Genomic DNA, 26,473 nt, shown 5'->3' with positions numbered 1-26,473 from the left:
GAAAAAGTCTCAATATTTTAGGCCAGCTTACGATTTAGTCCTAAATTAAATTTTGTTTACAAAAAAGGACAGATTACCGGCTAAAACTTCGGATTAACCCTTCGTGGCCGGTTTCACAGATTTAGTCGGTATCTCGTCTTTTTTTGTTAATTAATCCAAATTTTGGGGCTTTTGCATTAATTAATCAAAATGTTAGGGCTTTTTCATTATTTATTACCAATAAACCAAAATATTTGGATTTTTCTGAAGATTACCTTTAAACTAATATGTATTATATGATCTAATTTAATATGTACTATTCCATGTCTTCTTTCTTATGTTTTTCTAGGCTCACTGTGTGTTTTTATCGGTGTCGTCAAACCCAACAACAAAAATCTCACTCACAAGCCTCGTTAACTCCATCAATTTTACAAAATTATCCATTCATAACTCTATGATCATCTTTCAATCTCCAAATAAAGAACGGAGAAAATCTTTGTTGATTACGTGGATGTCCCTATTACCTAACCATGACTTAAACCGTGGTTCCAACACTTGGATGTTCCTATTACCTAACCATGACTTGAACCCATACACTAATGGCGTTGTCCATAGTGTTTTAACAATAGAAGACGAATCTCACATGTTCAACCGCTAATACATTGGCTCAAGTCTTACTTGACCCTTGTTTCCTTACAACACTATAGAAGCCCCAACGTAAGATGAATCCCACATGGTTCATTATTTATTGGGTTTTTTTTGTGTCAAAAAGTAAAGCATTTTGGAAGCCCCAAGTAGACTAAAACGTAATAATGTCAATTATTGTAATATCACACCAATTGTCATTATGACTTAAACGTAACATCACAACAATTATCATTATTACATTTTAGTCTATTTGAGGCTTCCAGAATGCATTAGTTTTTGGCAAGAGAAAAACCAATAAATGATGAACTTTTTGATAAAGATCGGAACACAATCTTATTAATGGATCCAAGATCTCCTTCTCGTCCCAAGCCTTTTTCTCCTCAATCTTCTTCTAAAAAATGCACTACAATATGCAATATTAGCCCCTCTTTCTCTCCTACAAGCATATAGCTCAATTAGGGTTTCTCTCAGAGTGTTAAGATGATAAGGGAGGCAGAAATGAAGGCTTAAGGTCCTTTAAATAGGGCACAAACCCTGAAAATTAGGGTTTTCTGTAACAACCCGAAGTTGTTCATCGCCGAAAACCCATTCTACCCGTATAAGTCGCCGTATATTGGTTCGTTCCGATGTCGTTTTTGGGTTAAATTAATTAAATTTATATGTTTAATTGATGCTAATGAGTGTCCAAACCTCTTAGGAACTCACGAAATTAGCCCAAAATACTTATTCCAAAAATTTTAGAAACATTCCCGCCGAGTCACGGAAACTTAATCGGGTGCGACCAAAAGCCCCGTTTAGTGCCGGTATCGGGTAGAATTCCATCGTGTCCAAGTTTGGGACCTATTTAAACGTGTTCAAGCTTTCATTTGAAGCTTTTGCTTCATTTCACAACCATCTCTCTCTAACCTCTCTCCTAAATCCAAGTTTAAGGGTCCAAATCATCAATTTAAGGCTTCAAATCTTTGAGGTAACTTCCCTAACATGCTATACAACCTCTTTAGCCTTCAAATTCGAGTATAATCTATGGATTAGGACCATTATCATGTGTTTACGGCCCTAGAACTATCCTAGGCCGTAAACTCATATAAATGGGGTTTTTGGAGCAACAAAACCCTTCCAAACCACAATTAGACCTTAGATATGGCTAGATGACTTTATGGAATGAGCTTAGAATGCCTTGAAACATGATTTAGAGCCTTGTTTAAGAGTTTACGGCCCTGGAAGGTGCCTAGGCCGTAAACACTAAATTAAAAGGGTTTTAAGCCCTTAAACCCTTCCTAGACTCAAACAAGGCTTAGATATGAATTTTAGAATATTGGTAATGGCCTTAGAACATCATAAACATAATTTTTGGGGAGTAAATAGGAGTTTACGGCCAAGGCACATGCTTGGGCCGTAAACCCCTCAAAAATGGAGAGTAAACTCCTTTTCACATGTCCAAATGCCTTCAAACTTAACCAATAGCCTTGTGGTAAATCCTAGAACCATCTAAAAATAGTTTGGAGGTCTTAAACATATCAAAATGCAACATATAAGAGTTTACGGCCATAGATCATGCCAGGCCGTAAACTCCCAAATATGTGTTAAATGATGCCATTAAATCATAACAAGGCTTGGAAAATTAACTAGAATCACATGTGATTGTCCTAAGTGCCTTAAATAAATTACTCATGACCATGGGAGAGTTTACGGCCGTAAAATCCAAGTTTACAGCCGTGAACTCCCTTAAACATAGTATAAATCCCATAAATTTAATCCAAGGCATTTTAGAAGTCCATTCCAACATTTCCTAAGTCCAAACAAGCCATTAAGCACTCAAAATCACACCAACATGATTTCACGGCCGTGAACTCATATATGTAGGTGTTTTATGGTTGTAAACTCCTTAAAATGTTTACTCTTGGGGAGTAAACTCAAATCCCTAGTCCCTCGTGCCATTACACGTCCGTAGATGTCACCCGGGTCACTCCAAACACTCGTTTTGAGGTGTTTAATCTCATTGGAGTATGATGTTCCATATAATTAGTGATTGTAAATCTAATTAGATATATATGGACATTATTTCATTTTACATAGGGACATCGCGAGTAATCAGGCCCCGAACCGACTTTTAGTGTCCGAAATCGTCGCATTTCCGAGTCCGGTGAGTTCATACCCCTACCCTTTTTCCGTGTTTTCAATGGTTTTTCAATGTTTTCAGGGGGGGGGGGGATACAAGCAAAAGTACAAGTGTATTTTGTACTTAAACTGATTTTCAACTCAATGGTTTTACTTACTAAATGTTTTGATTTACAAAGATTTGTGATAACTGACGTTTCGAATTGCAGGTTAAACATAGATTTCTTTTAAGAGTGTTATAACTATATTCTCTTTGAATAAGAAATCATACTAATCATATTTAAGATCAATACGAATGTAATCTAGTACGAATACGAATACGAATACGAATACGAATACGAATTACGAATTACGAATACGAATACGAATACGACTACGAATACGAATACGAATACGAATATGAATACGAATACGAATACGAATATGAATACGAATACGAATACGAATACGATTACGACTACGAATACGAATACGACTACGAATGCGAATACGACTACGAATGCGAAATGACGCCTTTGGTTGACACTAAGACTTCGAAAATACAGTTAGTGTACTCCTTGAGTGTCACCAGAGTTTCGAATCTAATACGAAAATACGCCTCTGGACCTCTACTGAGTTTCAAATATATCCGCCTCAGAATGTCGACAGAGCTTCGAATACACAACTAATATACTCTTTTGGAACTCAGCAGAACTTCGAAAATACAGTAATGTACGCTTCTGTGTGATTCCAAATATTCGAAAATACAATTAAGCTAGTAGATAATAGTCATTCGAATGTAGAATAACTAAGGGTTTAGAACACATAACTAATACTACTCACATGGTAATTACTAGTACTACGAAATCAGACCTAAGAATCAACCACCACACATAGGAAAATATGGGATTTTCCTGGGTAGCACAACAGCACATAAACGGATAAAGTAACAAACGAATAACTAAAACTGTAAGGAAAATATGGGATTTTCCTGGGTAGTACAACAACACATAAACGGATAAAGTAACAAACAAATAACTAAAACTATAAGGAAAATATGGGATTTTCCTGGAACGACATAACCAACTGTTTTCAAAATTGTAACAAAAGATAACTAAACTGTTTTCATAAGAAAATATGGGATTTTCTTGATCAATAACTTTTCCAGAAAGTAAAGGAACTCGTTCTTTTCAAAACTAAACCGCTTATGAACTCACCAGCTTTATGCTGATTTTCAAACCGCTTGTATTCTCAGGTCAGCGTTAGACAGGTACACCGCAACCATTTGGAGAAGATGGAGCGTCCCGAAGACTTGTATTTACTTTTGTTTATATTACATATGTAAAACACTTGTATAACTTTTCTTTCAAACAGATGTAAACAATATTATGTAATGTAATGTTTTGTGTTTACTGTTTTACTATGTGCATTGGATTTGATACTCAACATGGAGTCAACCCCGGAAATGTTTCCGCCTTCGGTTTTCGGGGTGTGACATTTTCACACTCAGCTCCTACTTGTCGAGTTGGGGTCCTCCAACTCGTCGAGTAGACTCTAGAAATTACGCGACCTTTAACACTCTCTACTTGGGGAGTTGGGGCCTCCAACTCGTCAAGTTGATCGGACAACAAGAATATAAATTAATTGAATATTATACCTGAGAGTAGGGATGTTACACCTATTGTAAGGAAACAAGGGTCAAGTAAGACTTGAGCTAAGGTATCAATGGTTAAACCATGTGGGATTCGTATTTTGTTGTTAACAAAACTATGGACAATGCCTTTAGTGTATGGGTTCGAAATAAGGTTCGAGTCATGGTTAGGTAATAGGAACATCCGAGAGTTGGAACCATAGCTCGTAGGTATACCAAATTAATATTTTAATAGTTTATGATGGATAGCTTGTTGACATTTTTTTTACAATTAGAGTTAACATTCGTCATGGTTTTCAGTACATAATATTGAGTTGATTTTTTTTACCTATGTTGAGTTTTTTAAGCTTAATGGTTCATTCTTCATGGTTTTCAAGCCCTATTGTAAGGAAACAAGGGTCATGTAAGACTTGAGCCAAGGTATTAGTGTTAAACCATGTGGGATTCGTATTTTGTTGTGAACAACACTATGGACAATGCGAATAGTGTATGGGTTTGAAATAGGATTCAAGTCATGGTTAGGTAATAGGAACATCCAAGTGTTGGAACCACGGTTTAAGTCATGGTTAGGTAATAGGGACATCCACGTAATCAACAAGGATTTTCTCCATTCTTTATTTGGAGATTGAAAGATGATCATAGAGGTATGAATGGATAATTTTGGAAAATCGATGGAGTTAACGAGGCTTGTGAGTGAGATTTTTGTTGTTGGGTTTGACGACACCGATAAAAACACACGGTGAGCCTAGAAGAACATAAGAAAGAAGACATGGAATAGTACATATTAAATTAGATCATATAATACATATTAGTTTAAAGGTAATCTTCAGAAAAGTCCAAATATTTTGGTTTATTGGTAATAAATAATGAAAAAGACCTAAAATTTTGATTAATTAATGAAAAAGCCCCAAAATTTGGATTAATTAACGAAAAAAGACGAGATACCGGCTAAATCTGTGAAACCAGCCACAAAGGGTTAATCCGAAGTTTTAGCCGATAATCTGTCCTTTTTTGTAAACAAGATTTAATTTGGGACTAAATCATAAACTGACCTAAAATATTGAGTCTTTTTCGTAGATTTCCCTTATAACTACTATAATTATTCATCATACATTAGGCATTCTACAATACATACCATAAGAAGGGGCGTGGTCCATGTGGCCATGATTGTGGTTCATAAACACCACCCCGAACCTTTGTTTTCGGGTGTGGTCGTGGTGTTCCGTGAAGCTAAAAACGAGCTACAATGCCGAATCACAACCATTTACAATTTGACACTTCCTTAGCCATGTGTAACGGCTATTTGGGCATTTTTTTATTTTTTTATCTAGACAAAATTACATAAATGGTCCTCATCGTTGACAAAATCGACCAATTATGGTCCTTATGACGAATTCTTTACACAGATGGTTCCTGTGGTTTCAAAATCTTGCAAAAATGGTCCTTTTGACTAACGGCGTTAACTTTTTCAGTTAAGTCCTATGTGAAATGACATATTTACCCTTCATGCATAAGGACGCTTTATGTAATATGTTTATACCACAGGGACCATTTATGTAATTCTCTCTATTATTAATTATTTTTTTTATTTATTTTAATTATATACTTAAGTATTTAGATTTGTTTAAATTTATTTTTTAATATATATATATATATATATATATATATATATATATAGATACACACATGCATGCTAACATTTTTTAATGTTTTGCGCAAATTATTTTTTCTAATCTTTTTGATATTTTCTTCAAGTAAATTTTTTAATGTTTTTTATTTTGACGTTTTATTCGAATATTTTTTTTGACGTTATGTTCGAATACAGTTTTCAACATATAGTATGTTTATATTTGTTAAAGGATTTCACGACTATTGTAATTATAATTCGTAACTTAATTCACTTTCACCTATGTTTTCATTTTTTTTCTTTTATCAGGTTATATAATTATTATTTTTTAATTCAAATATTTAACTATATAAGGTTGTATAATTATTATTTTTGTAAGCTAATTTATTAACATTTTTTATAAAAGAGTGTAAAATGTTTGTTAAACGTGAATATGATTAATATAGATTAGGTAGACATAGGCTACGCTGAGACCGCCTCACAACGTTGCCGAAAACGACCGGGTCATTTCACATTGGATTTAAATGTAATTATTTCGAGTTATTATTTTTTTGTTTTTAGCAGTGTTGTAAAAAATCACAACTAGGTCCCGATTAATCCATAAGCGCTACCTGACCGATTAGAGGCCCTTGCGTTGTGATTTTTTATAACACTGCTAAAAACAAAAAAAATAATAACTCGAAATAATTACATTTAAATTCAATGTGAAATGACCTGGTCGTTCTCGGCAACGTTGTGAGGCGGTCTCAGCTCAGCTTATGTCTACCTAATCCTATTCACATTTAACAAACATTTTACACTTTTTTATAAAAAAAAATGTTAATAAATTAGTTTACAAAAATAATAATTATACAACCTTATATAGTTGAAAAATGTATTCATAACGTCAAAAAATAAATAAATAAATAAATAAATAATATTCGAATAAAAAGTCAAAATAAAAAACATTAATAAATTTACTTGAAGAAAATGTTAAAAAGATTAGAAAAAATAATTTGAGCAAAACGTTAAAAAATGTTTGCATATATATATATATATATATATATATATATATATATAACAATAAATTTAAACAAATCTAAATCCTTAAATATATAATTAAAATAAATAAAAAAAGTAATAAATAATAGAGAAAATTACATAAATGGTCCCTATGGTAGAAACATATTACATAAAGCGTCCTTATGCATGAAGGGCAAATATGTCATTTCACATAGGACTTAACTGAAAAAGTTAAGTCCGTTAGTCAAAAGGACCGTCTTTGCAAGATTTTGAAACCACAAGGACCATCTGTGTAAAGAATTCGTCATAAGGACCATAATTGGTCGATTTTGTCAACCATGAGGACCATTTATGTAATTTTGTCTTTTATCTATTTAAATTTTGACCTATATAAATACCACTACAAATGTTCTTATACTTCACACAATTATTCTAGCTTTTTATTCACATTCATATGTTTGTGTTGCTCTTTCAAAACTTATGGCTCCCAAAATGATGAATTGGTCAGAAAATGAAAAAGAGAAGTTAGCACATATATGGGTGTCGGTTTTAGAAGAGAGGACAGAGATAGTTAAATCTCTACAGAATTTTTTGGGGAAAGTTTGAAACAATTTCTATTGTTTAATGGGTTGTCCAAGTCGAAATATTGATGAAATATATTCAAAGTCACGCAATATGAGGGTAAAATGTTGTGAGTTCGATGAAATTTACAACTGTGTTTGTTATAAACGATGTACACAAAGATGACATCAATCCAGTTAATATGGCCATTGATCAATATGAAAACACAAACCATAAACATTTTACACATCTCAAAGCTTGACAAAAGTTGAAGGATTCCCTAAAATGGAATAACGTTTAAAAAAATTGGATGAAGGGTAGTTGTTTGTGTTTGAATTTGTTATGTTTTCTTCTATTTTATTTTAAATTGTCGTTGTTTTTTTAAAAAAAAAATTAATCACTTTTTTAATATAATGAAAATATCATTTAAAAAAAAAAACTAGAGAAGAGACAAGGAAATTTTTATTTGCACCAGATGGTTATCAAGATCGTCCATAAGATTATAAAAATTCAATAAACTAACCAACTTTACTAAATATTCAAGAAAACAATATCATATTATTAAAGAGACATGCTGCTACATCAAAGGCTGCTCGATGCCTAATCTGAAACACAAAAAAAAAAAAAAAAAAAAACAATTCATGTTGGTTATGAAATGAAATTATAACTAATCTGACCTTAAAAATTCAAAACAAATTTGTTACCCTTTTCTCATTGAACAAGACAATTCATTGGGAAGTAAAACGTAGTGAGCTAGGCGGTTCAACCAAAGCACATCAGACCACCCGGTGTACATAGCACGAAGTCGTCCGTGGTCTAGTTGGCCACGAACCACGGCCGTGCACACCACCCCGGTGGTTCGTGGTGGGTCGTGGTCGTGGCCTTCCGTGGCCCGGACAACGAATGCAAACGACCAATCCGATGCGCAAAGAATTCGACCGTTTCTCTTTTTGGTGTAGCCGTTTAACAACGGCTAGATTGTATAAAAAAAAAATAAAAAAATAAACAATTTATTTACCTATAAATACCATACTTTTACTCCTTATTTTTTACACCATTCTTTTCTTTCTCTATACACAAACTACACACTACATCTTCACAACCAAAAATCATGGATCCCAACCAAAATACCCCTCCAAACTACCGAAATCGCAAACCCGATAACGCTTTTGTGTTAGACACAACACCTCGACAATTCCCGACGATGGAGTCACCTCAAGGCGGTTTTATCAATCTACTTCAAAGTGGTTCCCCTATCCAACAAACACCACTTTTCCAACAACAATATCAACCTTTTCCGGCTTTCCAACAACAACAAATGCAACAACAATACCAACAATTTCAACAATTCCAACAACAATCGTCACAACAACAACAACCACCAAGCTCACTTCGCCGGATTTTGTTCCGGAAACGCAACCTTCACCACCACCTCAACCAAAAAAGAAAAAAGGAAAAAAAAACGGCCCGACCCACTACCAACCAAGAAAGGGTCCCATGGACAAAAGAAGAAGAAGAAAAGTTAGCGGAGGCATGGGTGGCGGCTTCCGAAGATCCAATTGTAGGAGATAGCCAGACGTACGGAAGTTTTTGGGAAAAATTCCGAGCCATTTTTTACGACTTAATGGAAAGTCAAGCTCGAAATGCCGATCAAATTACGTCGAAATGGCGAGATATTCGATTAAAATGAACCGATTTTGGAGGAATCTACAACAATCTCCTAAACATACGCAAAAGCGGCTCGAACGATTTTGATGTTTTCAAGGCGGCCATGGACCAATATGAAAAAACAACGCCTACACGCAAAGCTTTTCCGTATATGAAGCCGTGGCTAAAATTGAAAGACTCCCCAAAATGGAAAGAGCAAACGGAAGGAAGTTCCCAATCTTCCGGTTCAAAGCGTTCGAGAAACCCCGATGGAACTTCTCAACAATCGGACGGCCGAACACACATCGACATCAACGACGATCCGATAGATCTTGAAACCGACCAACCTCTTCCTCGGCCCGTTGGAAGAAATAAAGCAAAAAAAGTGGCGTCAACATCTTCGAATTCTAGTGTTATGGATATGTTCGGCGATAAATTTGATCGATATGTGCAGCTTCAAGAAACGAAGGCCGAGGTGATGACTCGGATGGAACAAAAAATGATCGAAGCACAAACATCATTTCAAGAGGCACAAGAGACACTCCAAACAAAAACCGATATGGAAATCTTGAAAATGAAAGCGGACGACCTTGAGGGCGAAGACTTGGAACTTTTTCTAGCAATGAAAGAGTCGATTCGAGCCCGACGTAGGCGTAGGGGGTAGTTTATTTTATGTATGGTTGGAATTTTTAGTTTTTTTAATGTTTTTTTTTATTTTTTTTTAAATTAACTAATGTAATTTTTATTTTGATTGTTATTTTTATTTTATTTTTTAATTTCAATTAATTTAGTTTTTATTTAATGTAATTTGGTATTTTAATTTAATGGAAAAATAGTATTAAAAAAATGTTTTTAATGTATTTTTTAATTAAATTTAAATAAAAAAATGAGGTGGAGTGGTGTTTTAATGTATTTTTGAATTAAATTTAAATAAAAAAATGAGGTGGAGTGGTGTGTTTAGTGGTAAGTACCCCATGTATGTGGTAGTGGAATGTGGTGCTGATGTGACACCCACCACATATATGGTATGTGGTGGGTATAACGGATGACCTTATTGAATTTATAGGGGAGATGGAACCATCAAGAAAATTGCTCTCCAAGGACCTGTAATTATTCTATATGCAAACTGAACTGTTAATTCTTTAATGAAAATGGGAATAAATTAAGGAAAAAAATCAAAACCTTCATAGTTTTTTTTTTAAAGAGAAGAAGATTTGATAAACTATATGGAAAAAATGTGAATTAGAACTTACATAGTTGTGATACTGTTTGAAAAATTACAAACTAAGATTTGGGGGGGAGGGTGAAAGGGCTGACATATAAAGTCGCAAAAAAAAAATCACAATTTTGTGAATAAAATGACAGAAATCCCAAAAAGAAATATAAGTTAGATGGTGTTTGTGTTTGATTTGCATAATGTTCCGGAAGAAACTAAAATTTGGCATGGGTTTGATTGGTATGAAATGGAATGATGAAATTACTTTTTTGTAAGTATGGTTCATTTTATAAATATAAATCAAGAAATGAATTAAAAACACATGTAAAAAAACAACTTTCTATTAGTTTCTGGTTCATGAAGATTTTAAAGTCACTTAGAACATATGTTACTAAAAGGACATTTTGGTCAAACAAAATGGAATAGAAACACAATTGCCTTCATTTGTCTGTTTTTCTTTCTTTTGCAACATTGTCAAAGGATTTAGAATGTAAAAAACAACAAATTCCATAATTACCCTCTATTAAGAATTCCAATTTTTTTTGACTGATTCACTTTAGAACAGTGGTTTCTTAATCGAGCGTACAATACAAAACAAAAAGATTCATATTTTTCTCTAACCTATTTAAAACTGAAAGGAGGTTGAAAAAATTTCAATCGAAACTATACAGGAGGCTTAACGGTAAATCGAGGAGGAAAACGGAGAAGACGAAGGGAGGCAGTCTGGAAACTCATATTCACTTTTAGATGAAAACAAAATATCATTGTATCCAACATCCTTTTAATCAACTCATTAACTTCAAAAAAGAAAACCTTTCCAACATTCTTCAAATAATTCTTCAAATAAGTCAATAAAGTTTTATACAAAAGGAAATTCGGATTAGACCTTTTGGATTCCATTTCTTTAACATCATACATGCACACTCATACATGAAACATGCTAAAACTTGTAAAACATATTTTTGAAATTTGTAAAATTGTAAATAACAAAAAGTTAGAAATGTTAGTAACATTGAGAGATATATGGATATTAGAATATAAATTCAAATATGAATGCTCATGGTAGTTAAACGACAAAAGTGCCTAAAATATAATGTTTTTTTGTTAATGTATTTAGGTGTTATTTATATGACAGTATCCAAGAATTTAATCAACATACCTGTTTGGATCATACTAATAAACCAATTGCAAATATGATATTTTCCAAAATATTTTAGTCATCAACTATGCGATCATTAATATTCTGTCACCAAGTAATCCTTATTCTAATAAAATAATATGTTTATTCTCCTTTTGTCATGTTTCATTTTATGAGGCATCATAATTAATATCATGTCACTTGTCAACGTATTAATTCTTCATTTCAAAATTCAAATTTTAAATTTTCTTATTATAATTACATTAAATTAATAACATTAGAATAAAAATTAAAATCAAATTAGTACATATTACAAGGTCACGCATTTATTTAAATCAATGGTTATAATTTTATATAACTAAAAAATATCTCTTAATTAATAATTTATTTAAATAATTGATTAATAATTTTGAATTTTTAGTATGAAGATTTAATTAATTAACTGTGGTTCCCACGGGTTATAAACTAGTTAATGATTAATCCAACCATTATTTCAATAACTAATATAAAAACCATTGTCAGTCATTAACTTACTATTAATACTCATTCACCAACAAATCTGTGTTTGTACACAATTCCATTCAATTTTAGAGTAATAGTGGAAAACAATCAGGTACTACACAACAATCACAAAATTAGAAGAATATATTTCAATTCAAAAGCAAAAGTAAAGTAGCCTTTGTTGCTATCACTTAAATTCTAATATAGTAAAACTATAATAATCAATAAATTTACCAATAACTCATATTTGGATAACTAAACTTTAAAAATCATCTTACAATTTGAAAATCTTCAAATGACTTCATCTTTCGGGCCCCTTATTTCATTGTCCTCCCTTATGAGGACCTGTAAACACACACATATATAGTTTGAACATAACAATTTAGAGAAGAATTGTTTACTCCAAAAAAGTAAAACACATAAAAAAATAATGCTTGCAAACCGTGACACAGAAAGGGATAGGAATGAATACCCCTCTTTGTAATTTATTGTTTAAAAACGATTTCACATACGAATAACTCGGCTTATTTACATCCCTACTAAAAATATAAATATTTTCGAGTTTCTACATTTGAGTTTGTTTTATTGTGATGTATTGATTACTGCTGAAAGTCTTGTTTAATCTCCTATACTTACTTGGTTGTAGACCTCTTTGTAGCAGCCCACCTTATGGTAACACAATAATATAACATTATAGTTGCATATATAATATAAATGCAGAAAAAATAGTAAATTGATATTGATAAACAACATTTATATACCATATCAATAGAAAATAGTCTCAACTTGATAAACCGCATCAAATCTGTTAGCAAGAAATGACATCTTTATGAAGTCACTCTACAACATCAAAAAATAGAATAATAAACTTTCAAATTGTTTTATTCAAACATAAGTCAGCCTAAATCTCAAACAAACATCAGTACCTATTACCTCATAAACAACAACCGAAACACAAATTTCATAATATAAAAGAAGCGATAAGTAGTAAAAAATAGGGAACTATGGATGAAATTGCAAAGGATTTTTTTTTTGAAATATATAAAAAATTCCGAAGTTGCACAAAGATCAAAAAAGTTTTTTTTCTTTTTTTTGTCTTCCGTATTTCACAGTTTTTAATGTGTTTCATCCCTAGGTCATCTAACTTAACATCCTAGCCGTGAAATTTGTAAATTTACCATTTTACCCTTGGATTCTCCATTTTCTTTGCCACCTTCAGAAAGTGGTGAAAGCACATGCAAAATAGTCATAATCATAACATTTTAATAGCCGGATCATTAATGTAGACAACCCACACAAAAGATCTTTAAAAACCATTGAAATGGGCAAAAAAATGATAACAAGGAAATAGCAATGACAATTGCAAAAGAAATTTTTTTGAAACATACAAAAAAACCAATATTGCAGAGGGACGAAAAAAAAGAATTTCTTTTACATTTATCTTCCCTGTTTCACTGTTTGTTACAGTTTTAGGCTGTTTAAGTTAACATCCGAATCGTTTAATCTGTGACATGACCATTTTGCCCTTTGGGCTTTCCATCTGTTTGTCCATACAACTTTGGCAGAAAAGGCGGAGGCGGTGACAGAAGGAGGCGGTGGAGAAGGGATGATGGTTAACTGAGAAAGAGAAATCAATGTGAAGCAAGAGAAATCAGTGTAGGAGATGGAGCCGGAGTCGGGAAAGCGGACACCGTCATAGCTCCGGTAAAGGGTGGTAACGATTTTTCTTCAAAACCTAAACGGGCCACTAAAGACAAATAATCAATCCCAAATTTATCTCATAAAGAAAGTGGTGGAATATGAAGCTAGAGGTAAATGAAAGAGTAGAAGGCGGTGGAAGCAAATGGGATGATAGAGGAGAGATAGGCGGTGCGAGGTGAGAGATTTGAGGCGATTGATGGTTACGTGGAGGGACGAAACTAATCCATGCAATGGCAGGAGAAGAGGACCCGTGTACACAATAAACAATATCTAGACTGCTGAAAAAAGTTTTAGTGGGATAGACAAAAAGTAAATTAGAAAAGAATATTGCAGAAAAGAATAAAAAAAAACAAAAAAAAGTAAAAAATATCAACCAATAGGAAGCATTTACTATTCATAAGGGGGCTTCAAAATTAATATATATATATATATATATATATATATATATATATATATATATATATACACACACACACACGTGTTTATTGTATTTTTAAATTTAATATATAATTTAAAAAATGATGTAGAGTGATATAATAGTGGTAGGTATCCTATGGTATTTAAAGGAATTCAAATATCCGGATATATACATTTGAATTCTAGTCTTATCTTGCTCTAGTTTTTTTTGCTTTATCTTATTTATTTTGTTCTTATCGTTTCCTTGATTTGAGAAACGACTTTGATTTATAAAACCCTTGGTTTGGAACCTGAATAAAACAAGACTCTGATTTACCAATTTCTATATGGTATCAGAGTCGTCAGTTTGACCTGTGAAGAAGAGAACCCGTCACAATTATGGGTACAGACGACAAGGTAGAAAGCTCCAACAAAAATGGAGGAAACCCCAATACTATCGATCCAAACTCACCATTTTACTTGCACTCGTCAAACTACCCAAGGCAGATGCAGGTGAATGATGTACTCATAGACAACAACTATGGAGATTGGTCACAGGAAATGAAGAACTTCTTATTTGCAAAGAACAAGATGGCATTTGTTAATGGAACAACCAAACAACTAGAAGAAGATGTTGAAGACTACAAGATGTGGATGAGATGCGATGATATGATAAAAGATTGGCTTACTATAGCTATGGAGAAAAACATCAGATCCAATGTTAAGTATGCAAATACATCGGCAGAGATGTGGGCGGATCTGAAAGAAAGGTTTGGTAAAGAGAGCGCACCACGTGCATATGAACTAAAGCGAACCCTGTCGATAACACAACACGACGGTGACTCTATTTCAGCCTATTACACCAAGTTGAGAAGTGTATGGGATGAAATACAATTTGTGTCCCCGTTACCTCATTGCACATGCGGTAAATGTACGTGTAATACTGGAAAGAGACTCACTGAAGCAAAGGAGAAGGAGAGACTATACAAGTTTTTGTTAGGACTTGATGACAACTTCTCAACTGTGAGAACACAAATTCTCACATCCAAACGCACACCTACCTTAGGAACATCATATCACCTGGTATCAGAAGATGAGCAACAAAAGGCAATCTCCGCCACAAGAAGACCAACACAAGATGCTGCAACTTTCCAAAGTTTTGTTGTCAACAAAACACATGGTGATGGACAGAGAACGAAGTGATTCTTCAAGGAAGCAAAACGCAACAGCCAAGAGGTGTAACAATGCACCTTTTGTGGTAAAATTGGTCACAATAAAGTGGATGTTTCAAGAAGATTGGTTATCCAGAATGGTGGCCAGGGAAAGGGAAGAAGGAGAAGGAGAATCCCAAGGCTGCATTAGCAGATGCTAACTCATGTCCGATACCATGATTGATCAAAGGGCAATATCAAATGGTCCTCAAACATCTAGTTGTCGACGTCAAGGAGACATGTGATGACCTAAAAGCCAATATGGCAGGTAAGAAGATCAAAAGTGACCACTGGATAGTGGACACAGGTGCTAATGAACACATGACAGGTGACACTAATCTTTTAATAAACAAAGTAGCATGTAGTCATGAACCACTTGTTACTATACCTAATGGAGATTTAATTCCAGTCAAAGGGAAGGGAAGTTCTTCCTTACCAAATGGCATGAGTACTAAAAATTTGTTGTATATACCAAAATTTGCATGCAACTTATTATCCGTAGGTAAGTTAACGGATGACCTGAACTATGCCGTTACATTCTTTCCTGATTTTTTGTGTTGCTCAGGACTTAAACACGAAGACCTTGATTGGCGTGGGTGAGCGGAAGAAAGGGCTTTATCGCATGGACTCCGAAATACAATAGAGAAAAACTATGCCAGCCACATTAGACGTTGCAGTTTGGCATAGACGACTTGGACATGCATCGAAATCTAGGCTTCACCATGTTGATTTTTTGGAAAAATTTACTTTTGATTTGAAGAATAAAACTTGTGATTCATGTGTAAAGGCAAAACTCACTAGATTGCCATTCCCTGATTCATCTATTAAAATAATTGCATCTTTTGAATTAATTCATTGTGACATATGGGGTAGTTATCGTACTTCTTCCCTTACGGGTGCTCGTTTCTTCTTGACTATAGTAGATGATTACAGTAGGGCTGTTTGGGTTTTTCTCCTTAAACACAAGTATGAAGCAAGCAATCATCTAATCGACTTTTGTAGAATGGTTAAAACACAGTTTGATACAAAAGTAAAATGAATAAGAAGCGATAACAGAGGTGAATTTGTATCCATTTCCATGAAGACTTTTTATGCAACTGAAGGCATTTTACTTGAAACCTCCTACATCAAAACGCCCCAACAAAACGGGGTAGTAGAGAGGAAGCATCGTCACCTACTTGAAGTGGCACGTTCCTTAAGACTTGAGGCTATGTTTCCAATCAAATTTTGGGGAGAGTGTATCCTCACAACCACCTATATTATTAATAGACTACCGTCAAAGGTCATTGGCTACAAAACACCTTTTGATCTTCTGTTTAACCAGAAACCAAACAACACTCACATTAAAGTCTTTGGTTGTTTGGTATACACACGAATACATAAACCAAGGGAGATAAGTTTGCTGTAAGGGGGAGACCGGGAATATTTGTGGGCTACCCTTAAGGTCAAAAAGGCTACCGTGTCTTTGATTTAGACAGTAAGAAAATAATAGTGTCTAGAGACATTCAGTTTTTTGAGGATGCTTATCCCTTTCAAAACAAAGAAGCACCACTCAAAGTATCCACATATGAAGATCCTTTCGAATTAAGTGTTGACACACATGATGAACTCATCACTAAAAGTATGCTAGCTCAACACACTCTTGTCAATTCATCAGTTGACGGCCATACAGAAGAAGATGCCATACCAGATGTTTTCCCATACAATATGACAACAATGAAGATCCATCAAACATAGATGAAGACCCAGTACCACGTACAACCAGAGAATCTCGACCTAAAACACAGCCAAAAAGATTTGACGAATTCATAGTATACCTACCTCCTTCAATCAATCATGCACAACTTGAATGTGCTCAAACCACTTCCACAGCACACCCACTTGCACATTACATATCATACGATAATTTTTTAGCCAGTCATCAAGCTTTTTTGACAGCCATAAGCTCTCATGAAGAGCCTCAATGTTTCAAACAAGCTGCAAAGGATATGCAATGGGTAGAGGTTATGAAAAAGGAAATTAAAGCTTCAAAGGAGAATAAAACATGGACTCTTGAAAGTTTACCAGAAGGAAAGCGTGCAATTGGTTCCAATTAGGTTTACAAGGTGAAGTTCAAACCTAATGGTGATGTTGATCGGTACAAGGCATGCCTAGTGGCAAAGGGATACACTCAAACTAAAGGCATTGACTTCCATGAAACCTTTGCGCCGGTAGCTAAACTTGTCACGGTTAGAATTTTACTTGCCTTAGCCACTAAGAAAGATTGGATTGTTCACCAATTGGATGTAAACAATTCATTCTTGCATGGCGATCTCCAAGAAGAGGTTTACATGAAAATACCAGACAGTTTTGGTAAGCAAGGGGGATAATACAGTTTGTCGTTTAAGAAAATCCCTCTATGGCCTTCGTCAAGCATCTTGCAACTGGTACCATAAGTTCACTGCAGCTTTGACCGCTTTGAACTATAAACAATCACATGCCAATGCATCTCCTTTCATATACAATCAGGAGTGAGTTTTGTCATGGCTTTAATCTATGTTGACGATGTAATCATTGCTGGAAACGATGCAAATAAGATTCAAGAAAAAAAGGACCAACTTGATAAACAATTTAGCATTAAGGATTTGGGCCCATTGAAGTACTTTCTTGGCATTGAGGTGGAAAAAAAACAAATGATGGGGTTTTTTTTGAGTCAATGAAAATATACTTTAGACATTTTGGAAGATTATGGGATGCAAGAGTGTCGTCCTAGCTCCTTTCCCATGGAGCAAAACCTACATCTGGACCTATGCACTAACAATCCATCCGTAGAAGCTGGCCAATACCATCGTTTGATTGGCCAATTGTTGTATCTTCAAGCCACTAAACCAGACATAACTTATGCAGTCAACATGCTCAATCAATTTGTAGTTGACCCAATGGAGGAACATATGAATGCAAGTCTACGTATTCTCAAGTATCTCAAAGCTGCTCTTGGGTGAAGGAATTTTGTTGCCTAAAAAAGGAGGTTTATCACTGAAAGCCTATTGCGATTCAGATTGGTTGGGATGTGCTTACACGAGACGATCTACAACAAGTTATGTGCTTGTTTTAGGGGGAGCACCCATCTTGTGGAAAACTAAGAAACAAACGGTAGTGTCTCGTTCCACTGCTGAAGCAGAGTATCGTGCCATGACTATCGCTGGTAGTGAGATTCTTTGGGTTAGGTGGTTGTTAAAAATCTTGCAAGTACCACAAACAGAAGCAACAATGCTACTCTGTGACAATCAAGCAGCTCACCACTTTGCTAACAACCATGTGTTCCATGAAAGAACAAAACATGTTGAATAGACTGTTATTTTGTCCGAGAAAGAGTCGAATCTCAAGAAATTGAACCTGTTTGCGTAACCACAAAACATCAAGTTGCCGATATCTTCACAAAAGCTCTGGGTGGTGAACGGTTGAAGATGTTGCTGTCCCTAGGCAATTAGAATCTCCATGCTCCGGCTTGAGTCGGAGTAAAGGAATTCAAATATCCGGATATATACATTTGAATTCTAGTCTTATCTTGTTCTAGTTTTTTTGCTTTATCTTAATTGTTTTGTTCTTATTGTTTCCTTGATTTGAGAAACGACTTTGATGTATAAAACCCGTGGTTTGGAACCTGAATAAAACAAGACTCCAATTTACCAATTTCTATAGTATTAGTGGTATTATGTGATGATGAGATGACAGTTACAAATATAATGATTAGTGATATGTATTGTAGATTACGTTATATTAAATGTATCTCATATTATATGGTCCAAGATAACCATATTGTGTAATTTAATTATTTTTTATTTAGTGTAAAAACTATTTTTATTTTATTTAATTTTTTAGGAAGAAATATTTTTTAATTATTAAAAAGCAAAATCTAACAACATGCTAAAGGTACACGACATTACAACATGTCAACCAATTTAGCAACAACATATCTTAGATTTCTTATTAATCCAATAAAATAATAGGGAATACACTAGATACAAAAATTTCATGTTTCTTTTCATTGCAACTGAAAATCAGTTTATTTTTGTAAATTGTAGACAACCAAACATTTAGTTAATTTAACAACATAACTTTTCCATATGTTAACTATAATACTCATGATCTGTGCGCAAATATTTTCTTAGTTTAATAAGAAACGTGAGTGCATATGTCCCGATATAAATATGAATAGGCATAAGAAGATATACTAATTTGCTCATATCATTATCTACCTTAATAAATAAGAATGATTTTGCCACATGTCATTCTCTCATTCAATTTGTCACATGTCATTTTGTCATAATTTAGAGATATATTTATTTTCCACTTATCATTTATTTCATTTTCCATTTCTAATATATTATTAATTAGTTTCCATAAATTAAACCTACCATAATGATATTAATTTCAAATTTTAAATTTTAAATTTCAATTTCAATTTCAAATAAATTTACAATTTAAACCTTTATGTTTAACATTTTGTTATAATTAACCTGTTTAGTATACGAGTCTGATAATTAAACAATAATTTTAATTTATTTATTTTTTGCATGTTTTTTTTCTCATAATTTTTATTTATTTCAAATTTCAAATTCAAATAAATTTCTCATTTAATCGTTTATATTTAACATTTTATTTTAATCAACCCGTATAATATATGAGTTTCACAACTAGTTAAAATACTAATTTACTCATATCATTACTATAATCTGAATTAGATAACAAACTTTCAAGTCGAATATATATTTAAAATAAAACTGTTTAATGGGTTACAGGCCCATCTGACCCCATTTCTGATCAAGCATTCCAACGTTAAAATATAGTAACACACAAAGATAGAAAACACTATGAACAAGGTCATTTTTATGATTTTTATAGATATAATATAATATGTACAAATTTCAATACAAAGTGAACTCTATATTTAATCGATATTTAATATTTCATGACACTGAAAATAAGAATTTATGAATCTGGAATAGTAAAAGATTCACTCCAACAGTCACAAATTCAAAATTCAAATTTCCGCTGCTCCAACGGTAACCCCGCGCAAGGGTTTTCGTATAAATATGTCTAGACGATTTTGAGGCTCCTCATCGCATTTTGAGCATCTCACTCATAGGCAGATTCACGAATTCAACGTTATCCAAAACCCTACTTTTCCTCTCCCCTTCGTCAATTCAGATCTCATGGATTTCCACAGTCTTACCAGAAAAGAGCTTCAATTTCTCTGCAAACTCAACAAGATCGCTGCCAACACCAAAAATCATGTCATGGCGGATGCTCTTCGAGACCTTGATACCGTGAGTTCTTAGATTTTGATGTGATTTGTTTAAATCGTATTATTGTTGTCGCTGTTTTTTTGTCTCGATTTTCTTGCATAAATCTTCAGTGAGAGCGTATTTAGGTTTTTTATAAGTTATTGGTGATTCGGTCATGTACTGTTACATCTGATTGCAGTTCGTTTATAGGTTTAACTCTTTACTTGTAAATGGTTTGTAGTTTTGTTATAGTTTCTTAATCGATTTGTGTATTAGAAATTCAATTTAGTGAAAAGTTTTTGAATGTGTGAAGTCTTGTTAAATTCTCCGAGAAACAAATCCTTTTTTTTATAAGTTTTGGCGATTTCATAATGTTCTTCGTAGTTTCTTCAATAATTTCTCTATTTTAGCTTAAACTCCGGTTGTTATGCTAAAACAATCACTGATTACAGAAAAATTCGTTTATGATATTGAATAGGTTGAAGGTATTGAGAAGTTTATCAACGTTCCACAGTCTGAAGCAGTTGATTTAGACGAGTCAAAAGAAAATGTCGATGTTTCTCCCTGTAAAGTCCCAACAACCAGAAACAGAACAACTACAGGGGATAAGTTGAAAACTACTGAAGTTGAAAATTTGAAGCCGATAAACACCAGGACAACTCGCAGGACAGCTAAGAAAGTAGCTGTGGGAGTTGAAGAATCAAAGAACGAAGCTCTGGAAACTCCAGCCCTTTCCAGCACAAGGAGGAAGGCTCTGGCAACTTCATCTTGCCGGAGTGTTAACAGTCAACTGAATGATTGCGAACTAGATTCAAAAGAAGATAAGAAGTCGCCGGAAGCGGTTGTAGCAAAGGGGCGGAGGAAGGTGGCGACGACTTCAACCACCGTGAAAAAGGAGATTGCTGTGCAGAAAACATATGGCACGAGACGTTCCACTAGGCAAACCGAAAAGAAATCTGGAGAGCCAAGAGTGAGGAAGCAAAGTGAAAAGGCTATTGAGATTATTACATTGTCGGATGATGAGGATTCATCATACGATGAGGTTTCGACTGTTGAGGTTCCAGAGAGCAGTTTGAATGCAGGTAAGCAAAACACATTCCCGATTTGATTATAATTTCTGTTTCGTTCCACTTATTTATCCTTGGAAAAACGATTATGCAGTAATTCCAAATGCAGAAGTGGAAGACATTTGTAATGCATTGGAGGAACTTGATGTTGATATAAGCGAAGAAAAAGAAGATTCTGGGGAAGTTGATAATCTAAAGCCCGAATCAGAAGAAATCCCAAATTCAAATGAGGAAGGAAATTTAGAAGAAGAACTGAATGATGGAAAGCCAGAAAAAGATGACATCTCAAGCCCTATTGAAAATGGGGATCTCGAAGAGGAAAAACTCGAAAGTGAAGTTATGGTGTTAGAAGAAGAACAAGATAGCGTTGTAGATGATAGTACTAATTCAACAGGTGAGAGGTTTTTTCAATGTCTTTTTTGATCGTTTATTCAACACCGTTCTATCAAACTAATGTTAAATTACGTGTTTTTTTGGTGCAGGAGTTGATGTTATAGAAGAAGAAGAAGAAGAAGAAGAAGGAGAAGAAGCAATCTCAGATAACATTGAGGATTTAAATGGAGCAATAGAATTGAAACTCGAAGCCGTTTCAGAGATAAACAATGGTTCTTCAATCATGGAAAGTGATATGATTCTTGATACCTCTGAGAATCCAAATGAAAACGAAAGTAGCGCTGATGAAGAAATCTCAAATGACATCAATTTATCCGAAAACAAGGGTATGTATACATCATTACTAAATATTTGCGTATAGGCTCATGTTCGATTCAAATAGTCTATAAAGTGATATATGTACTTTGATTTCAGATGATGAAACCTCGGATGTTATCGCTGCCATTGATAGCATCTCTCCTGTGAAGATTGATTTGATAGTTCATGAAGTTGATGCAAAATTGGAAGAAAACGAAGAAATTAGTGAATTTGACAATCAAAAATCAGAATTGTCGGAAACCATGGATGTGATCCCCACCATCGATAGCCTCTCCCCCATAACAGAAGAAGTTGAAGATCATCAGCCGGAAATGTCCACTGAGATGGCTGTTGAACATTCCGGCGAAATATCAGACGTTTTTGAATGTTCTTCTTCAATCAAAGAGAATGATGTGCTCAAAACTCCGGCGACTTCATCTCGCCGGAATGTGAACAGTCAAATGAAAGGTCAGAAGATTGCTACGCCTTCAACCACCGTGAAAAAGGAAGCTACTATACAGAAAACTCCGGCGACTTCATCTCGACGGAATGTGAATAGTCAAATGAAAACAGGTCATAAGATGGAGTCGTGCACACCTGCAACGGCTGTAGCAAGCAGTCGGAGAAAGGTTGCTACGCCTTCAACCACCGTGAAAAATGAAGCTACTATGCAGAAAACTCCGGCGACTTCATCTCGCCGGAATGTGAACAGTCAAATGAAAGATGGTCAGACGATGGAGTCGCGCACATCTGCGACGGTTGTTGCGAGCAGTCAGAGAATGGTTGCAACGCCTTCAACCACCGTGAAAAAGGAAGGTACCATGCAGAAGGAAGTCAGCTCTAGAAAGTCAACAAGGTTGACTGAAAAGAAATGTGGAGATTCATTAGTGAAGAAGGTGATTGAAAAGACTGAAAAGATTGATTCACTGTTGGATGAAGTGAATGCGATATTCCAAGAGGTTTTCTCTGTTGAAGTTCCAGAAAACGCCATTGATTCAGGTAGTAAGAAATCATCCAAATCTTATTTTTTTTTAATTTACAAGTAATTTATTGTTAAAATCAATAATTTTGTTTCCAGATGCAAAAATGGATTCAAATGAAACTTCAAAGCCATGTGAAAATGCGGAATTTGAAGAGGAGAAACTCGAATTGATTCCAGAAGAACACTCAGAGAGCTTTGTTGAAGATAATGCTGACGTGGAATCAGATGAAACTTCAAAGGCATGTGAAAATGTTGATTTTGAAGAGAAGAAACTCGAATTACTTCGAGAAGATAACTCGAAGAGCTTTGTTGAAGATAATGCTGACGTGGAATCAGATGAAAATTCAAAGGCATGTGAAAATGTTTATTTTGAAGAGGAGAAAGATGATCTTATTCCAGAAGAACACTCGGAGAGCTTTGTAGAAGATAATGCTGACGTGGAATTTGTTGAGAAATCAAAACCATGTGAAACTGTGGATTTTGAAGGATGTTCTTCAATTGAAGAGAAAAACCAACACTCTCCCAATCCAACAACTTTGTTTGATCTTATCAGCCACCCAACCCCGGCACATCCGACCACCAGGAAGAAAACTCCGGCGACTTCATCTCGCCGGAAAGAAGGTGAGAAGATGGAGTGGTGCACACCTGGTATAGCAACTGTAAAAAGCAGCCGGAGAAAGGTGGCTACTACACCTTCAACCACCATGATAAAGGAGGGTACTTTGCAGAAAGAATTCAGCTCCAGAAGGTCAACTAGGTTGACTGAAAAGAAATCTGAAAAGTCAACAGCGAAAAGTCAAAGCGAAAATGTGATGAATTTCGAAGAGGTTTTTCCTGAAGAAGTTTCAGAAAACGCCATGGATGCAGGTAGAAAGAAATTCACCAATTCTTGATTTGAATTTATTTATTCTTTAATATTCTAGTTTTTTATTGATAAAACCAAAAATTTCAGGTAATTCAGATGCAAAAGTGGAAGATGTTTGTAATTCGTTGGAGGAGCTTGAAATGATTCCATGTGAAAATGTTCATTTTGAAGAGGAGAAAAGCGAATTGCTTCCAGAAGAACACTCTGAAAGCTTCATTGAAGATAATGCTTACGTGGAACACTCGGAGAACAATGTTAACGGTAATTTTTTTTTTCCAAAATCCATCAAATTACAACAATGCCATTGACATACAAACCAATAAATGAGAAATATTGTGTTCTTTTTTCAGGGTCATCAAGCATGGTCAACGAAAAAGTTGACTCAGATTCATGTGAAGAAGAAATCCAAATTTCTCAAATTACTAAAATTAGTGTCCTAACACCGATGAAGAAAATTGGTGGATTTGTTTCGGATGACAAAGAGAACAAGATGAAGAAAGAAAAAGATGAGAATGTTGTAATGAAGGAGAATTTACAAGATGCAAGTTTGAGGCAACTAAGGAAGAAGCTCAAGGCGTTGACTTTGAAGACTATGAAATGCGGATAATAAAGAAGCAAGACCAGCACTTCAAACACTGTGTGAGAACCAACTGGTGGGTGGAGAAACGAAGAATTGAAGAGAGATGATTTGTGTTGGTTTAGTGTTGTTTATTTGGTTTGATATTATATAAGTTCAAGGGAGTTTTAAAATCCTTGGATTTGGATCCTCATGCTAAATTGAAAAACTTTGTATGAGAGAGGTACGTAATTAGTTGTTGAGAAATGTGGGTTGATAATTTTGAAATCCAACATGTATTTTTTAACTTATTTCTCTCTAGTTAGGGTGGGTATTCCCCGTCTCCGATTCGGGTACGGGGCGGGTGCAGGTACAACATTCACTGCCCGTCTTTTATGAAAGATGGCCGATCTTGGTATGTTTTGTTTACCGCCAATATGGGATGAATTTAATCCCTCCCATTTTACTTTCATTTGTATTATTCATAACCGACATATAACTTAATAAAGATTATCCATTTGAAAAATGAACATTTTTCTATGCTGTATCATCATGAAGTGTTTCTAAAAAATATATAAAACTAGAATTAGAATCTTATAATGATTGAAGTGTTGTAGAAGTTGTCTAATGGAGTGTTTTTTTGTTTCGTTGAAAGAGTGCCAAAGTTTTTTGTTTTAAATTGTTGAAAGAGTGCCTTATCATTTTTTTGAGGTAAAAAGTAGGGCTGTGCACAAACCGCACAAACCGCCCGCACAACACCAAACCGCACCGCATAATACGGTTTAAAATTTCACGGTGCGGTTTGCGGTTCATCATTTTATCAAGTGCGGTGTGGTTTGCGGTTTGTATTTATAAAACTGCGGTTCAAACCGCACCGCACCGCATGTTATAACTTCAAATCATGATTTAGAAATGATGTATATAAACCATGAGATCAAGATATCATGGTTTACAAAGAATATATCAATTATAACGACAATATAAAGCAATAACAATTTATTAAAAACGATTTAACTCGAAAATTGTATTTGTTTTTATAAAATGAAAGCAATCATTTTTTTTAACCCGGTTAGGTTTTTGGTTTTTTGATAGATTTAATGTTAAACAACTCATCAAACCGCACAAACCGCAACTAAACCGCATAAACCGCCCGCATCAAACCGCACCGTATCATGCGGTTTTGAACATCTGTGGTGCGGTTTGCGGTTTCTAAAATATTCAAACTGCATATGTGGTACGGTTTGCGGTTTTGACTCGAAACCGCACCAAACCGCACCGCGCACACCCCTAGTAAAAAAGTGTTGATACTAGTCCCACATTGGTTGAGTAAATAAGTGAAAGGAATGGAAACATGTATATAAAGAGAAGAGGTCTTACACTCACGATTGTGTTTGTATCTTAGTCCCACATTGCTTGTTAAAACAAATGGATGGTATGGAGCTCACTATAAACTAAAAGGGCCCTAAACTTGATTTTAAGTTTTCTATTTTCTTTTGGCCTTTGCCATTTGATTATATGAAAACTAGTAATTTAAATATTTTTGGAAAATGCTTGTTAGAGTGTTTTCTTATTTTTTTAAATAGAAAATGGGTACCCGATGGATTCCCCATATCCGATGGTGATTTTTGGACCCGAACTCGTCGGGGATTTGGCGGGTCGGGGGCGGGGATG

At 34.5% G+C, this 26,473-nt stretch overlaps 2 protein-coding genes across 3 annotated transcripts; both read left to right on the top strand.

Moving 5' to 3' along the window:
- The first annotated feature begins 14,563 nt into the window (after window positions 1-14,563).
- Window positions 14,564-15,555, top strand: LOC145067939 (uncharacterized). The gene is made up of 2 exons (XM_079014963.1): window positions 14,564-15,363; window positions 15,444-15,555. The coding sequence occupies exons 1-2, from the start codon at window positions 14,564-14,566 to the stop codon at window positions 15,553-15,555; spliced, it is 912 nt and encodes a 303-aa protein (XP_078871089.1).
- A 4,911-nt stretch (window positions 15,556-20,466) lies between these two features.
- Window positions 20,467-25,109, top strand: LOC145065916 (uncharacterized). Of its 2 annotated transcripts, none has more exons than XM_079013025.1 (8): window positions 20,467-20,684; window positions 21,121-21,724; window positions 21,819-22,103; window positions 22,192-22,428; window positions 22,517-23,398; window positions 23,478-24,248; window positions 24,334-24,507; window positions 24,597-25,109. In XM_079013025.1, the coding sequence occupies exons 1-8, from the start codon at window positions 20,571-20,573 to the stop codon at window positions 24,851-24,853; spliced, it is 3,324 nt and encodes a 1,107-aa protein (XP_078869151.1). In that variant the 5' UTR covers window positions 20,467-20,570; the 3' UTR covers window positions 24,854-25,109. The 2 variants fall into 2 exon arrangements, with proteins under 2 accessions (XP_078869151.1, XP_078869150.1); XM_079013024.1 differs by having other exon boundaries at window positions 21,804-22,103.
- The last annotated feature ends 1,364 nt before the right edge of the window (window positions 25,110-26,473 follow it).

The sequence above is a fragment of the Lactuca serriola genome, chromosome 8 (assembly GCF_051521515.1).
Source record: "Lactuca serriola cultivar US96UC23 chromosome 8, Lser_US96UC23_V15, whole genome shotgun sequence".
NCBI lineage: Eukaryota > Viridiplantae > Streptophyta > Magnoliopsida > Asterales > Asteraceae > Lactuca > Lactuca serriola.
This window is presented reverse-complemented; position numbering and strand designations above follow the sequence as displayed.

Coding starts and splice junctions, on each gene's coding strand:
- LOC145067939 (XM_079014963.1), top strand. CDS start 14,564: ATGGGTACAGACGACAAGGTAGAAAGCTCCAACAAAAATGGAGGAAAC. Junction 15,364..15,443: donor GGTGATGGACAGAGAACGAA/GTGATTCTTCAA, acceptor GTCACAATAAAG/TGGATGTTTCAAGAAGATTG.
- LOC145065916 (XM_079013024.1), top strand. CDS start 20,571: ATGGATTTCCACAGTCTTACCAGAAAAGAGCTTCAATTTCTCTGCAAA. Junction 21,725..21,803: donor AGAGAGCAGTTTGAATGCAG/GTAAGCAAAACA, acceptor ACGATTATGCAG/TAATTCCAAATGCAGAAGTG. Junction 22,104..22,191: donor TGATAGTACTAATTCAACAG/GTGAGAGGTTTT, acceptor TTTTTGGTGCAG/GAGTTGATGTTATAGAAGAA.